At 42.9% G+C, this 16859-nt stretch overlaps 1 protein-coding gene across 2 annotated transcripts in view; it reads right to left on the bottom strand.

Moving 5' to 3' along the window:
- The window catches only part of LOC129708951 (ras association domain-containing protein 5-like), an 80387-nt gene that overhangs the window by 54230 nt on the left and 9298 nt on the right, over positions 1 to 16859 (bottom strand). The window contains exon 1 of one of the 2 annotated variants that reach the window (XM_055655028.1): positions 16000 to 16525. The exons of the other annotated variant lie outside the window; for it this stretch is intronic. Coding sequence (XP_055511003.1) covers positions 16000 to 16426 — 427 coding nt within the window. The 5' untranslated portion in view covers positions 16427 to 16525. Of the gene's footprint in view, positions 1 to 15999; positions 16526 to 16859 lie in introns of those variants that run through there. 2 annotated transcript variants of the gene reach the window in all.

Genomic DNA, 16859 nt, shown 5'->3' with positions numbered 1-16859 from the left:
AATAGCCTTTTTTTCAAAACTAATCTGTTTAAACTTTCAAATGTGTAGAACAACTACTAGCATGGCAAAATTCAATTATTTTTCTCAAACAAAATACAAAGTGTTTTGGGGCAACACGGTGGCGCAGCAGTAGAGTTGCTGCCTTATAGCAAATGCAGAGTTGGAGACTCGGGTTCCATCCCGACTACGGTTGCTGTCTGTACGGAGTTTGTATGTTCTCCCCTTGACCTGCATGGGTTTGCTCCTTAGTCTTCAGTTGTCCTTAGTGGGTGTGTGATGGGATCACTGGTCAGCACGGACCCGGTGGGCCGAAGGGCCTGTTTCCGTGCTGTATCGCTAAATTAAATTAATTTAAACTAAAAGTCATGTTCATTCATCCCATTTCATCAAGTGGGATTTGAAAGTCCTGAAACTACTTGTGGGTTGAATATTTCACAGGAGTTTGGGCAGAATTCAACCACCAAGAATGTTATTGCAGAAATGAGGTAGACTATGTAAATAAGTGAAGAGATGCAAGTTATATTAGGGTTGGCAACAGGTGGTTGGAGGAGTATAATGTGGGAAAATAAGAGGTGTCCCACTTCAACAGCAAAAGCAGAATCTTGAATGAAATAAATGTATGGTAGTTTTTAAATTGTGTAGGAAGAATCTGCAGATGCTGGTTCAAACCGAAGATATATACAAAAAGCTGGAGTCAAAGGCCTGTCCCACATGGACCACCTATTCCACGAGTTTAGAAGACCCTAGACGAGTTGAAAAAAATGTCAAGGTCCTGTTGACAAGCCGAAATAAAAGACCTCCTACGACCTCCTATGACGATGTCCGCGACCTCCTACGACCTCCCTCGACCTCAGTCTTCCACACCTAAGACCAACTACGACTAGCTACGAGTGGAAAATGATCACATGATAAAATGGTGTCATGTTTGCATTTTTTTCCTCGGGCCAGTTACTGACCTATGACGACCTACGACTACCATCACGACCTACTACGACCTACCTACGAGTAAAAAGTATCAATTTTTTCCATGCTGGCCTTTGTTTTTTTACTCGTGGACATTTTTTATCAGGCTGGAAAAAAAGCCGCGGCCTTCTTGAGGCCACGAGTACGCGGAGACCACTCACGAGCATGAGGAAGAGTTACGAAGACCTCCTAGGACCTCGTGGCGACCATGCTGCGAGTCCGAGTCAAGGGCAAACTCGGCAGAGGTCGCCAATTGGGTCGTGAAAGTAGGACAGGGGCTTAACTCAGCAGGACAGGCAGCATCTCTGGAGAGAAGGAATGGGTGAGGTATCAGGTCTGAAGAAGGATCTCGACCCGAAAAGTCACCCATTCCTTCTCTCCAGAGATGCTGTCTGACCCACTGTGTTACACCAGCTTTTTGTGCCCATCTTCTGCAGTTTTTAAATTCATGATTTTGGATTATTAATCTGGGTCCCAGTCCAATAACCATTATCCCACTACGTTCTATGGCAGGTGATTACTGTAAATGACAGCTGAATGTGTGGAGTGAAATGATTTGTAATGAAAATCAACTTATCTTCCTCTTTCAGGCACTAGCTAACAACGTGCATCTAAGATCATGTGACATTTCTTATAACATTGTCTGTTGTTAATGTGAGTGGCAACAACACCTCAGCATTGTGTACAATTGAACAAAGTGATGTATTGGTATCTTTAGCTCAGATTCTATTTCAAGGCAGAAATTCACTAACAATCTCCAAATAAATTGCTGGAACGGTTTACTACATCACATGAAATTTTCCATGTTTCCTAAAACTTAACTGTGGAGTCAGAATCAGCCTCCACAATAAAAATAGAAAATGCTGCGCGTCTTCAACAAGTCCAGTACGTCATGATGCAGCTTTATAAAACTTTGGTCAGGCCACATTTGGAGTATTGTGTGCAGATCTGGTCGCCCCATTACAGGAAGGATGTAAGGGTTTTGAAAAGGGTGCAGAAGAGGTTTACCAGAATGCTGTCTGGATTAAGAGGTATTAGTTATCAGGAGAGGTTGGGCAGACTCTGCATTGTCCAAGGTTATAGGGAGACCTGATGGAAGTATATCAAATTATAAGAGACATAGATAATAATAATAATAAATTTTATTTATGGGCGCCTTTCAAGAGTCTCAAGGACACCTTGAAGAGAGGCAGGTGCCTGCAACATGCTTCCAGGGGTGCTGGTGGAGGTATATATGGCATTGAAGAGGCTTATTGACAGGCATATGGATATGTGGAGAATGGAGGAATATAGATTATATGCAGGCAGGTAAGTTGGTCTTGGCATCATGTTCGTCACAGACATTGTGGGCCAAAGGCCTGTTCTTGTGATGTACAGTGCCCTCCATAATGTTTGGGACAAAGACACATCATTTATTTATTTACCTCTGTACTCCACAATTTGAGATTTGTAATAGAAAAAGAAAAATCACATGTGGTTAAAGTGCACAATGTCAGATTTTATTAAAGGGTTTTAAAAAAAATACATTTTGGTTTCACCATGTAGAAATTACAGCTGTGTTTGTACGTAGTCCCCCCCCCCCCCCCCCCCCCCATTTCAGGGCACCATAATGTTTGGGACACATAGCTTCACAGGTGTTTGTAATTGCTCATGTGTGTTTAACTGCCTCCTTAATGCAGGTATAAGAGAGCTCTCAGCACGTAGTCTTTCCTCCAGTCTTTCCATCAGCCAAACCTTAGGCTTACCAAATTCAACTGTTTGGAACATCATTAAGAAGAAAGATAGCACTGGTGAGCTTAATAATCGCAAAGGGACTGGCAGACCAAGGAAGACCTCCACAGCTGATGACAGAATAATTCTCTCTATAATAAAGAAAAATCCCCAAACACCTGTCCGACAGATCAGAAACACTCTTCAGGAGTCAGGTGTGGATTTGTCAATGACCACTGTCCACAGAAGACTTCATGAACAGAAATACAGAAGCTACACTGCAAGATAACCACTGGTTAGCCGCAAGAATAGGATGCGCAGGTTACAGTTCACCAAGAAGTACTTAAAAGAGCAACCACAGTTCTGCAAAAAGGTCTTGTGGACAGATGAGATGAAGATTGCTGGCAAGAGCAAAGTATGGAGGAGAGAAGGAACTGCCGAAGATCCAAAGCATACCACCTCATCTGTGAAATACAGTGGTGGGGGTGTTATGGCCTGGGCATGTATGGCTGATGAAAGTACTGACTCACTTATCTTCATTGATGATACAACTGCTAATGGTAGTAGCATAATGAAGTGTATAGACACATCCTATCTGCTCAAGTTCAAACAAATGCCTCAAAACACATTGGCTGGCGGTTCATTCTACAGCATGACAATGATCCCAAACATACTGCTAAAGCAACAAACGAGTTTTTCAAAGCTAAAAAATGGCCAATTCTTGAGTGGTCAAGTCAATCACCCGATCTGAACCCAATTGAGCATGCCTTTTATATGCTGCAGAGAAAACGGAAGGTGTACTAGCCCCCAAAACAGGGATAAGCCAAAGATGGCTGCAATACAGGCCTGGCAGAGCATCACCAGAGAAGACATCCAGCAACTGGTGATGTCCATGAATCGCAGACTTCAAGCAGTTATTGCATGCAAAGGATATGCACCAAAATATTAAACATGAATATCTTCATTTACATGACATTGCTGAGTTCCAAACATTATGGTGCCCTGAAATGGGATGACTATGTATACACACTGCTGTAATTTCTACATGGTGAACCCAAAATGTATAAAAATAGCCTAAATTAAAAAACTGAAAATGCGCACTTTAACCACATGTGATTTTTTCTATTACAAATCTCAAATTATGAAAACATGGAGTACAGAGGCAAACAAATAATTGATGGGTCTTTGTACCAAACATGATGGAGGGCACTGTATATTCTATATGGCATAATTGGAAAGAGATAAATAGTTTATTTTGTCAATAACCCATCATCGATTTTAAAATGTGCACATTCTTGTCACAATTACTGGAGAAAACGACAAAATATTTGAAAAAGTGTCCATAATAAAACTACCCCTTATAATAGAAGGGAAACATTGAACAGGTGAATCCAGTTGCATATAGAGTCAGTGTAGTTGAGTGATGATATTAAGTTACTCGTGTTCTCAGATATTTAAGATACAATTATACCTTATACAATAAAACTTAAATGTTACTACACAAATATTAACTCTTAAAGAAAAGAAACTGGGGCTTGGTTTGGGAATGGCGTAAAGTGATGAAAGAATGAGAAAAGCTGAGATGTTATTCCAAAGATGAAACTCGGTGCTGCCAAGCTCTGGCTGAAGGGTTTCAGATTTCCCAGCATTTGACCCAGACCGTCAACATCATCCGGCCAGGCCGATCCTGCAGTATCAACCCAGTGCCGCTGCCAGGACAACGGGTCTTTATGGCCAAATTAAGACCATTATTTTTAACAACTTTGAAGTTGAAGGGGACACGACAGTACTAGAAATATGAACTGCCTCCGTGTAATTCCTGCACTCTTGTATTTAAGTATGAATGTGCCTATGAATTGTCAGATTTTTACTAAACTGCATGCAAAAACATAATTTCACTGTACCTAGGTACATGCAACAATAAAGTCCCATTGAAACAACGGGACATATTTTAATCTCACAGTGTATGTGCAACACCCTAGTGTGACAAACAGCTGGTAGCTTAATAAGTACGACTATGAAAGTATGCACTAGAACCTGTACTAGAACCTGCGCAAAATTAGGGAAATAAAATGCACAACTCTTATGTTGTGGAAAATCCCAGGCAAAGTTAAATGTGCACGAGTATAAATGGGGAATTTTACTAAAAAACAAAGGCTAAAAATTCCACCAGCTATTTCTGCTTTATCTTAGATTTGTTTTGAGCTGGGAAAATTTGAAATGACAGATTCCCTTAATGACAAAATATGCATGGTTCTTGGAGCTGCAATCAGTTCCCTAAACAAAAATCTGGAATGGAATTTCCATCATGTTAATTTTTAAACATAATGTTCCTACTCCTCTGCAGTCAAAAGGCACCATTTTCCAATTAAAAATGTTAGTTCATGGTCATTTTTAAAAAAAACACCTCCTTTCTGCCAAATAGCACAAAGTAAAATAGAAAAGTTTTGTTTTCACTGATAAGCTTGTTTACTTGTTGCACAGTATGTTGCTCACTAGTATGGTATAATAACATCTACAATGAACCCAGTACTTTGAAGGGAAATGCTGAAAGGGTTAGCATGTACGTTTCAGCTTGTCCTATTTCAGCTCTAACCACACACCTACCCATGTTCCTGACCTTTGTTATCCCAAACCCGACTCTGACCCTGTTCCTGGCCCCAGCTGCACACCAGCTCACGTTCCCAATGATGTGTATAGAAGTTGGGAGGTCATGTTGCAGTTGTATAAGACGTTGGTGAGGCCATATTTAGAGTATTGTGTTCAGTTCTGGCCACCGTTATAGGAAAGATGTTGTCAAGCTGGAAAGGGTACAAAGAAGATTTACAAGGATGTTGCCAGGACTGGAGGGTCTGAGCTATAGGGAAAGGTTGAGTAGGCTGGGTCTCTATTCCTTGGTGCTCAGGAGGATGAGGGGTGATCTTATAGAGGTGTATAAAATCTTGAGAGGAATAGATCGGGTAGATGCACAGTGTCTCTTGCCCAGAGTAGGACCAGAGAGCATAAGTTTAAGGTGAAGGGGAAATGATTTAATAGGAATCTGAGGGGCAACTTTTTCATGGGTGTATGGAACAAGCTGCCAGAGGAGGTAGTTGAGGCTGGGATTATGTCAACATTTAAGAAGCAGTTGAACGGGTACATGGAAAGGACAGGTTTGTAGGGATATGGACCAAATGCTGGCTGGTGGGACTAGTGTAGCTGGAACATGTTGGCTGGTGTGGCGTTGGGTCAAAGGGCCTGATTCCACGCTATATCACTCTATGACTCTATGTGTAGCTAACCTATCAAATATGCTGATCAACAGATAGGAGGTCCACATATAAAAGGACTAAATGCTGGATGCCTGATCGTCTGGATTTCCAAGCAATTGGAAGCCAGCTTTCGTGCTTTACTATACATGGTTTCCAAGAAACACCTTTTAAGACAGGAAAATGGAATGATAGTGCACCATTAATAGTTGCTGATGGAAATAAAGGGACGTAAAGAAAAGGAATTGAACATTGGATTTCAACAAAAAGATGACAATTTAACATTTTACTCACTTAAGGACTAGAATCCAATGTAGATCAATGAGGATGGAGATGATAATGAAATGAACCTCAAGTGTTTGGTAAGAGGTAGTTTAAAGCGGATGGAAAATGGGAATCTAGTCAGAATAAGATTGGGATAGTTACCGTACATGAGACACGCTTCGGCGAGGTCTTCAATGGTCAGATACATTTCATGATTTAAAAGGAAGGATAATCACTTCTGCCTTAAAGACTGACTGAGGAATAGGATGGAATTTATTCTGCAAGCTGATGGCAGCAGTTTTGCTTTTTATAATGTGCAGCGAGAGGACAAATGTTGGAGTTCAATCAACTGTGATTCGGATAAAAACAGAAAGATCCAGAGGTGAAAAGGTAAATCTTTTGTCATCAGTCTGTAAGTAAGGAACAGATAGAACCAAGAACAGATCCTTGGGGGGAGATTCATGAATGTGGGAGATTGAATTCATTCCACAAAGCTGTAAAACAGATGGCTCCTGTGGATGAGAGTATTACAGAGGGGTTGTGGAAAAGAAAAGAGATATTTTAGCATGCCAGCTCAACACCAACCGAAATGTCACCTTTCCTTTTTATCCAGAAATGCTGACTGACCCGCTGGGTTACTCCAGCACTTTATGCCTATCTTTTCCAAAACAAGCACTTCCCTCTGACTTCTGCCAGGACAAATGTTACCAAAAGCTGCCTTGAAAAATTGCAATATTCTCTGTGATTTCCTTGCTTGTGACCACTCAAAGAATAGAAGAATTTGCTGAGAAGGCATTATGTAACTCATTAACACAAAGGTAACCAAACACCAATAGGTAAAGTAGTACAAAACCTCCTGAACAACTCTTGCCCCTAGCCCGCCAAGTAACCCCGGCCCTTCCAATGACAGACTCCACAGTTCTGGATTGAAAACAAGTTATCCTTGAATTGGAAATAACTCATATTTTCAGAATTCCTGGCACTCTTGGCATAGGTACCGACAACAGCCAGTTCTAGGAAAACAACAGCAGGTTTTGAGACCCCCATGTGAATGCAGAAGCCCTGAATTTGCTGATCATGCTCTGCCACCTAAGTTCCTCGCAGCAATTTGGTACTAAACTATAAGTTTTACTTGGTTATGAAAACAAAAGGCAAGTTAGTAATTTTTTTAAACTTATTTGTGTTTGCTGCAACATTTTTGCTCTGAAGTTTTCAATTATATATGTTTTTTAATAAATTGCTTTATGATGACATATTAAAACAGGTATTCTTATGGAGGGAGAACAGGGAAATGATATGGAGTTAGAGGATCTGCATGATCACGTTGCTCCTATGGTTTATCTTTCACCTGCACACACATTTATTCCACTGACAGCAAAGGTGCACTAACTCTAATGATGATTAACTGTGACCACCTTTAAAAATCATTCGATATGGTATTCCATTCGAAGCCTTTTGCTGATGAGTTTTGCACAAAATTATAAATCTCAAGCAAATGGTCAAATAACTCGATAATCTGGAACTGCATAATATTTTTTAAATTATATTTGTGATGCTCATAATTTAATGCATACAATAGTATATTTCAAAATATATAAAATCTTAATTTCATCCCACACATAGGAGTATTCTTGAGTTTTAATTGCTAACAGTCTGCTGTTTATTACTTGGAACACAGAGCCATTTATAATGCTTCATTTGATTCAATTAAATCGCAAAGACCCCAGTGGAGACAAATCTTGTTATGGAATTGTATTTGACCTCCTCACGCAGTGTTTGGCAGAGACCATCGTTTACTACAGATAGCTGTTGACGGGCTCAATGATAAATGTCTGCGGCACACAGCTGCCGCATCATTCCCACACTTCCTACAAAGCGCACTCCCCATTGCAGCCGTAAAGACACAAAGGTGCAGGAAATGCAGGGAACGGGCAAAACCATGCTCTCTTTTGTATCCCTGCAACCACCTCATGATTAACTAGCCCAATCAACTTCCATATTGGAAGTGACCCTGAACTACAAAGTGCAGACTGATCATGGACGAGGGATCAGCTTAAAAATGATATCAACAAAGAGGTTGAAATCTGGGTCTTAATTCATTGCCTGAAAGGGCAATGGTAGCATAGATACAAGGTACTTGGATGCACAGTCAATGTCAGGTAACCTATGGACCAAGGGCAGGTAAGAATTAACCCAAAGTCTATATCTGGTTGGCAGACACAATGGGATGAATCCTCCGAGCCTTAAATTGTGGTGACCGTACAAATATGATTGTCTACTTAGCTAACAATGACAGCACTATTGCTGGCACCAGATCCCCCACAGCTAACACATTTGCAAAAGGGGAAATATGCCACAAGTCCCAAATAATTTTAAACCAGTTTCCGAATGTCAATAGCATGTGCAATAAATACACTGTTGACTGAAAACACAACAGTGCATGTTGTGTACAACTGTAAAAAGATTTAGAATGCCAGTGTAATGCCCCAAAGTCACTCCATTTGTTAGATTTGCAAATGTTAGTGGCCAAAGGTAGTATATCATAATGATATACTACATTAAATTCTTAATGAGTGATAGGACAAAGGCTCATTGCCACAATTTCTCAAAGATGGGTCTGCGCCAAGATCACGTACTCAAGGGGTTTGTACTTTTGTACATTTATCTGTTTCCTCCATTATCATAGAAAAATTCATTCATTTTCATTTTACATCTTGTAATGCAGTTAGTTACCTGTTCTATTTGGGTCCAATGAGCCACACATGAGTTGACATCAGTATAGCCTCATTTTATCACTAACATAAGGAACTATTTATTCCAACTATTCACTATGTTCTGTGCACTCACTCAAGTCTCAGTGGTCATAAATCCACATTCCCAGGACTTTTAAATTATTTCACAAGATGCAAACATCACTGGAAAAAACAGCAGATTGCCCATTTCCAACTGCTTTTGAAAGCAGTTCCTTCCCTGAAGAACATGAAGGAACCAGGATGTTTTAAATAATTATTTTGTATTTTCATATTCTACATTATTCATACCATATAGGTTAAAAAATGAGCATAACTTTCATAAATACATTAGCATTTTGTATTGAATATAATATCTTAGACATGCCTATATTGCTGAACATTCATGATTTTGGTTACTAATTTAACCCTCAAAAGATCAAGATTATTCAAACTCACTTTTTGTTGCTTAATTCAGCTTAGTTGCCATTATTGAATTAATTTAGCTGTCCTATATTACCTAATATTTTTGTGTAATTTTTCAAATGTTGATATATCAAACATCTTCTCAATTTAATCACAGCATCTGTACATGCAGTGGTAGCACTCATTTAGCACCTTAAACCTGGCTAAATGAGGATTTCCAATTGCTAGTGAGCATTGTAGTTACAGATTCAATGTTCATCAAGTGTTCACACATTCACGTAAACCTTGGCCCTTCATTGCCTTGATCATTTGATGTCTGGCCAACTTTATACCAAATATACCAGCTTGTATCAGAAAAGAGCCAAAGACTAAACAAAATGTATCTGATAAATATTATAATAACAGGAACATTTCTAACTTGTACTGCCCAGGACAAAAACAATGCACTTGCCAATTTGCCTGGGTCAAATTAACTTGCAGCATTGCAAGCAGGAACGATGTTGGCAGCTTTAATCAAAACCGACCTGCTTATCGTCAATTTTGAGTCTATTGTTCACTTTTCCCATCTAATACTCTGCACCCTATTTTATGACTTCCCTATCTCATGAACCAGGACTGGTTCATTGGCAGTTTTGAAAATAAATGTTTTTCATTTTGGTGTTTGTCTTCCTTCAGGTTTAAGTAACCGAAAAAAACAACTGAGTGAAAATTAAAAGTAAATCAATTGCGTTAAAGCCTTAGGTAGACACAAAATGCTGGAGTAGCTCAGCGGGTGAGGCAGCATCTATGGAGAGAAGGAATTGGCGACGTTTCGGGTTGAGACCCTTCTTCAGACCGATGTCGGGGAGGGGGTGGGGCAAAGAAAGAATGTAGGCGGAGACAGTGGGACTAGTGGGAGAACTGTTCCTCCAATTCGCACTGGGCCTCACTCTGACAATAGAGGCCCAGGACAGAATGGTCAGATTGGGAATGGAGGGGGAGTTGAAGTGCTGGGTCACTGGGAGATCAGCTTGGTTAAGACAGACTGAGCGGAGGTGTTCAGTGAAATGATCGCAGAGCCTGCGCTTGGTCTCGCCGATGTAGAGAAATTGACACCTGGAACAGCGGATGCCGTAGATGAGGTTGAAGGAGGTGCAAGTGGACCTCTGCCTTACCTGGAAATACTTTTTGGGTTCTTGGATGGAGTCGAGGGGGGAGCTAAAAAGACAGGTGTTGCATCTCCTGCGGTTGCAGGGGAAAGTACCTGGAGAGGGGGTGGTTTGGGTGGGAAGGGACGAGTTGACCAGGGAGTTACGCAGGGAACGGTCTCTACGGAAAGCAGAAAGAGGTGGAGATGGGAAGATGTGGCCAGTAGTGGGATCCCTTTGGAGGTGGTGAAAATGTTGGAGGATTATATGTTGTTGGCTGATGGGGTGGAAGGCGAGGACAAGGGGGACTCTGTTCTTGTTACAAGTGGAGGGAGGGGGAGTAAGAGCGGAGCTACGGGATAGCAAAGGAGACCCTAGTGAGAGCCTCAACCATAATGGAAGAGGGGAAACCCCGTTCCCTAATGAATGAGGACATTTCCGATGTCCTGGTATAGAAAACCTCGTCATGGGCACATAGACGGAGGAATTGGGAGTAGGGAATAGAATCTTTACAAGAAGCAGGGTGGGAATAAGTGTAGTCAAGAAAGCTATGGGAGTCAGTAGGTTTGTAGTAGATGTCGCTCTTTTTTAAATTTATTGAGATTTGAAACTCGGTGAGAGTGCCAGGATTTATCATCCATCCCTAATTACACGTGAACTGAGGAGGCGGTTATGGTCAAGCACATGAGTGGATCTAGATTCACGTATAGGCTCTATCAGGCAGGGACAGCAGATCTCCTGCCTGTGGGGGCCACATGAGTGGCAAGGGCGTTTTGTGTAAAGACACGTACAAACACTGCTGAGTATGACACTATTCAATGTTTCGACACCGAGAATGGATGATGAGGTTTTGTTTAAACAATTTTTGTTTTTTTGGTATTGTTGTTAAGAATAACATTGATTTTGGCGAGGAAATTCCTTCCTTGAAGCACATTCGTGAACTGGATGCTTTTTAAAACAATCTGCTGGTTACTGAGAATACCTTTAATTCCCAGTTGTCCTGATGCCATGTGAACTCTTATCTCTGGACCAATGATCCAGGTCATTCGCTGCAGGTCTGCTAATGTAATTACCTTGCCTTTACACCACATAGATTTATATTCATGCTTTTAATATTTATTCAGCACTTCTTTATAACTAGACCATTGATTAAATGATCCCGATTCAGGAGATAACCAGTTCACAATGATAACCTATAGTGCAATCCAAATAGGTTATGTAAAAGATAACACACCTGTTTATAATGATATCTGTTAATAAACACCTTTACTAGGTAATACTTTAATGGTCGTGAAGACTCAACCATTAGAGTGAGATTACATTTCTGAAACTGGCCATTTTAAAAAGAACAATATGTGTTGTGATTCTATGACTGTTGGCAGATCAATTTCCCTCTTGGGATAAATAAAGTCCTCGTATCATTGCATCATACTAATAAGAATGATGATATAAATTGGTCAAGCCAGTTAATTAGAGGATATCACAATGTTGAAGTGAAATAGCACAACACATTTTTAAGGAAATAATTAGCAACAGTTCCAATCTACCATGGCACGTAACCAATAACAAAAAGATCTGCCCACAAAATAGAACCAACGACAAATGTAATTTACTATAGGGAATTTGTACTTTTCTTACAGTTGCTAACTATATAAAGCAACTATATTCAACTTATGCTAAACCAAACATAGTTCCTTGAAATAACTGTAATTATAATATGCTCTTTGGTTTATGAGTAATACATTTCAAGAAAAAAAAGGCACCCCTAACTTCAGTAACTATAACTACAGGAAAACATCAACTCATCCAACCAGGAGCGAGCAGCAAACTGGTATTACAACACTTCCAGGGACAAAACTGAAATCCAATATTTTAAGTTTCAAACAGTGGGTTACATACCTTTCGCACAAGGCATATTTATTGGCAGTCTGCTAAATGTTCTGTGACAAATAAATACTTTACATATTTGTCAGGTCCCCATTCTATCAGGGTATTGCATGTCACAAGTATGCAGTGTTCTTGCCAAATTTGTGCATGCCACAGGCAGACAGTCTTACTCCACATGTAAGACAAATAACTCACAAATCATACTTGTGCTAAGGAGGCTGTATATGTGCTCCTCAGACACTAATCATTTGTATCTCCTCAAATGGACCAGTTTGAGAAACGAGTAATTCTTCCTTTGTTCTCCCAGTGCATTTTTGAAAATGTAGTGGTTTACCTGTATGGTACACCATCACTAAATTCGATACCAATTAAGGATTTGCAGATGAAACAATCAATAAACACAGATTACTCCCATGGTTTCTTAGTCAGACTGCCATCTCCCATCCTCCAGTTGTGCCAAAACAAGACTCTGCTGCACATAATGTGCACCAGGACCTCTCACCTCTGGCAACAATAACATTTAAAGTCATCACCCACGTTTTTGAAAGTCCCTTCACTCTCACTCTTCACCCTACCAACCTCACATCCTGTAGGATGCCAGTATTTCTCCCGCATTGGCCTCTTGTCCTGTTGAGATTTACTTCCCGGCATCATTGACAACTGTGCAGTCATCAATCCATGCCTCAGCCTCAAGAATCTCTCCCCAAAACCTCTCCACTTCCCCACCGCTCTCCAACTTTATGATCCTCATTAAAACTTATTTATTTGTTGTGGCATCTCTTTTTATGGCTTTGCATCACATTCTGTTCAACATCAACCAACGGGGCACAATGGGATGTTTAACTACATTCAACACATTATATAATAGCGAGTTGGGCCGAAGGGTCTGTTTCGATTATTAGATATTCTATTATTAGCAGCTTCGGCAATGTAACAGAAACATGCATTCCCCATCCTCAGAAGGCATTCTTTTGAACAGTTTGCAATTTAAGAGCGCTGTTATACTCTACTTTGGGCCAGGTTAGTAGACCAGAATTATACAATGATTGGCAATCACATTAAGATGAATGCTGCACTAAATGCATTATTGAGTCTGGATATACCAATACAGGTGCCTTTTTGTAAATGAATACAAACACACACATAGCTCTACCTCATGGGCAGTTCCATTACGGCAGCATTAGCTCAACCACGTTTCTTCAGGCCAGACCACAATTGCCCTCCCTCAAACTCTATACAGAATAAATCAAAATTGCATGGTGCATCATCAATCCGTCACCTGTTTCTCCCATTTTACCTTATGCTACATAATTTCTGCAGCAGGTCATTCAGCAACATATTTTTCTTATTTGTGTTTTTTCCAAGACCTGGGCATGGTGAGAACCTATTAGCAGATCACACATGACTTGGTGTAAGGAGGTGTTGCTGAGGAATGGATCTGAACAAACTGGGGCGAGCAGTGCAGCCACTCAGCACTGGCGTGCAGGACAGTCAGAACCCTTTCCCCTGATGGAGGAAATATCAAAGACTACAGGGCAAAGTTTAAAGAAGATGTGAGGGAAGTTTTTTTTATTTACACAGAGAGAGCTGGGTGTCCGGAATGCGTTGCCAAGGATGGTGATGGATAATGGCATTTAAGAGGCTTTGAGATAGGCACATGAATATGTTAGGGAACGGGGGGGGGGGGGGGATATGGATCATGTGCAGACAGATTAGATTAATTTATCCTGGCATTACGTTCAGCACAAACATTGTGAACCAAAGGGCCTGTTCCCGAGCCGTACTGTTCTATATACCTGTGAGTTTTCAGACTGGAGAACCACGAGCGCTTTAATGAATCAGCACCCAGTGTGGCAGCATTAAGTACCAGTGTACTGGGCAGTTGCTGACAGCTCTTCTTGTGGAACAGTTGGTGTAATATCTCAGGCAAAGTGTACACACGTACATACAAGACTGGGACATTTTAAAACCTTAACGCCAGCAGCTGCTTTGTTATGGGAGCAACTGATAAAAATAAACAGAAGCAAAATTCTGCACACACTGGGAATATGATATTAAACCAGAAAAGTTTGGAAAAGATCCGTCAAGATACATGTGTAAAAAGAACACGTTTCATCTTAATTGACCCTTCATCAACCCAACTCTTTTTTCTCCACAGGTTGTCAGACCTGCTGTAGTTTGTACATTTACTGTTATCAGTCAGGGGACTGGGGATGGTTATTCAGAGAGCAGCCATTATTGAACGGCAGAGTAGACTCGATGGGCCGAATGGCCTATTTCGACCTATAACGTGAGCTTATAATTACTTTCAGGCAGTCTCGAAATGTCATGGATCATTCTGTTTGTTAAAACATTGGAAAACATCACAAGGTAATTTAAAGATGATAAAGGGTTAACAGAAAAACACGAGCAAAGATTGTGACAAGAGAAAGTATTAAATTTAGTTGAAAACAATTCTCGGTATAAGACTTTAAGAACGAACTGCAGATGCTGGAAAATCGAAGGTAGACAAAAATGCTGGAGAAACTCAGCGGGTGCAGCAGCATCTATGGAGCGAAGGAAATAGGCAACGTTTCAGGCCATAGATGCTGCTGCACCCGCCGAGTTTCTCCAGCATTTTTGTCTACCCTCTATTCTCGGTATAAGATTCCACTGACATTGTGGACAGGCAGAGAGCTCAGGCCAATCCCCGTAAATAAAATGCAACTCAAGAAAAACAAGTTAAAACGGTCTTGCAGTCTTCACTACATAAAGCATTCGCAGGCACCGGCTAAAAGGAGCGTAGGAGATTGAGGGGAGACCTGATCGAAGTACATAAAATGATGGTAGGCATGGATAGGGTAGACATATAGCAGTGATGCTCCTCGGGGTGGAAGTCAAAGACTCGATGCCTTAGCTTTAAGGTGAGAGAGGCAGCGTTTAAAGGAAGTTTAAATAGTTAGAAACACCTTCAACAAATTGTAACCCAAGGGAAAATAAGTCAATGGGATCATGCAGATTTCTCAGAACAACTAGCGGCTGGATTATTCGTCCTTTTCAAAGGAGTCTGGAAAGTCAAGTGAGTGTTTAATTGTCAAATACACCGCGTGGAACCACTGAGCCTCGGGTGCATTACATTACATAGTCACTATGATAGTGTGGGTCTAGCGGACGCCGGGTGCACACTTTATCGTGTGGACGATCTACTGTGTCTCCGGGTGCGTTGCATTAGTGTCCCCCGGTGCATTGTATCGTGTGGGTCAATTTGCCCATGGGTATGACTGTGTATTACTTGCATTAGATTACACCCCGATGCATTACTGTGCCCCCCGGTACATTGTATTGCATTACTGTGCCCCCGGGTGCATTGCATTGTTGTGCCCCCTGGTGTATTGCATTACTGTGCCCCCGGGTGCATGCATTGTTGTGCCCCCTGGTGTATTCCATTACTGTGCCCCCGGGTGCATCGCATTAATTGCTGTGCCAAGGGTACATTGCATTACTGTGCCCCCGGTACATTGCATTGTACCTGAACCTCCTGTTGCATGCCCCGAGAAGCATCACTGCTATCTGCCAGCTGCAGTGTAAGCGGAGCGGCACGGACACTGTCCGCGGGTTGAGGTGCCCGGTGCCCCGGTCCCCCCCGCCCTGTCTCCCCGCACTCACTGTGGCAGCGGATAGCCGGCGCCCCCGGCCCGATGGCTCTGCCGCACAGGTCGCACCAGGTGTGCAGGGCGCACGGCCTGAAGAAGCGGTGGCCCTCGCCCCTCTCCTCGGGCACCCGCGGGTCGTCGGCCTGCTGGAAGATGGTGCGGACATCCCGCGGCCGCTGGACACCCACCTTCAGCCGGAGCCGCCAACCTTGGCCCCCGGCCCCGGTCCCCGCCGCTCCCCCTGCCCGGCCCGGGGGCGACCTGGGGCCGCCGCTGCCCAGCCTGAGCGCGGCGCAGCGGAGGATGAGCTGGTCGGGGGGTGATCCGCGGGCGATCCTGGGCCGGGGGCGCAGGTACTCGGGGCCGAGCGGGTGGCGGAGGTGGGCGCTGACCAGAGGCGGCGGGTGTGGCGACTGCTGCGGGGCTGACACCGTCTGCATGGCGATGGTGGTGGTGTTGTTGTTGTGGCCGCGCGCTGCTCGCTCGTTGATGCTGATGCTCCTGCTGTCCGGTGCCCGCGGCCGTTGGGCTTTGGTTGGGCGCGCGCGCGCCGCCGCCGTTGCCCTTTAAACGCCGCGCGAGCCCCTCCCCCGCCCCCTACCCCCCCCGCCCCGAGCCCCTCCCCCCCCCCCCGCCCCCTACAGCCCCGCCCCCGAGCCCCTCCCCCCCGCCCCCTACAGCCCCCCCTCCCCCCCGCCCCTACAGCCCCGCCCCGAGCCCCTCCTCCCCGCCCCGCCCCCTACAGCCCCGCCCCCTACAGCCCCGCCCCGAGCCCCTCCTCCTCCCTCCTCCCCCCTCCCCACTCACTCACCCCCTCCCCACCAAAGATCCTATAGCTTTGCTATAGGAGCTTTGCTATAGGAGCTTTGCTAT

This window comes from Leucoraja erinacea, chromosome 24 (assembly GCF_028641065.1).
Source record: "Leucoraja erinacea ecotype New England chromosome 24, Leri_hhj_1, whole genome shotgun sequence".
Classification (NCBI taxonomy): Eukaryota; Metazoa; Chordata; class Chondrichthyes; order Rajiformes; family Rajidae; genus Leucoraja; species Leucoraja erinaceus.
This window is presented reverse-complemented; position numbering and strand designations above follow the sequence as displayed.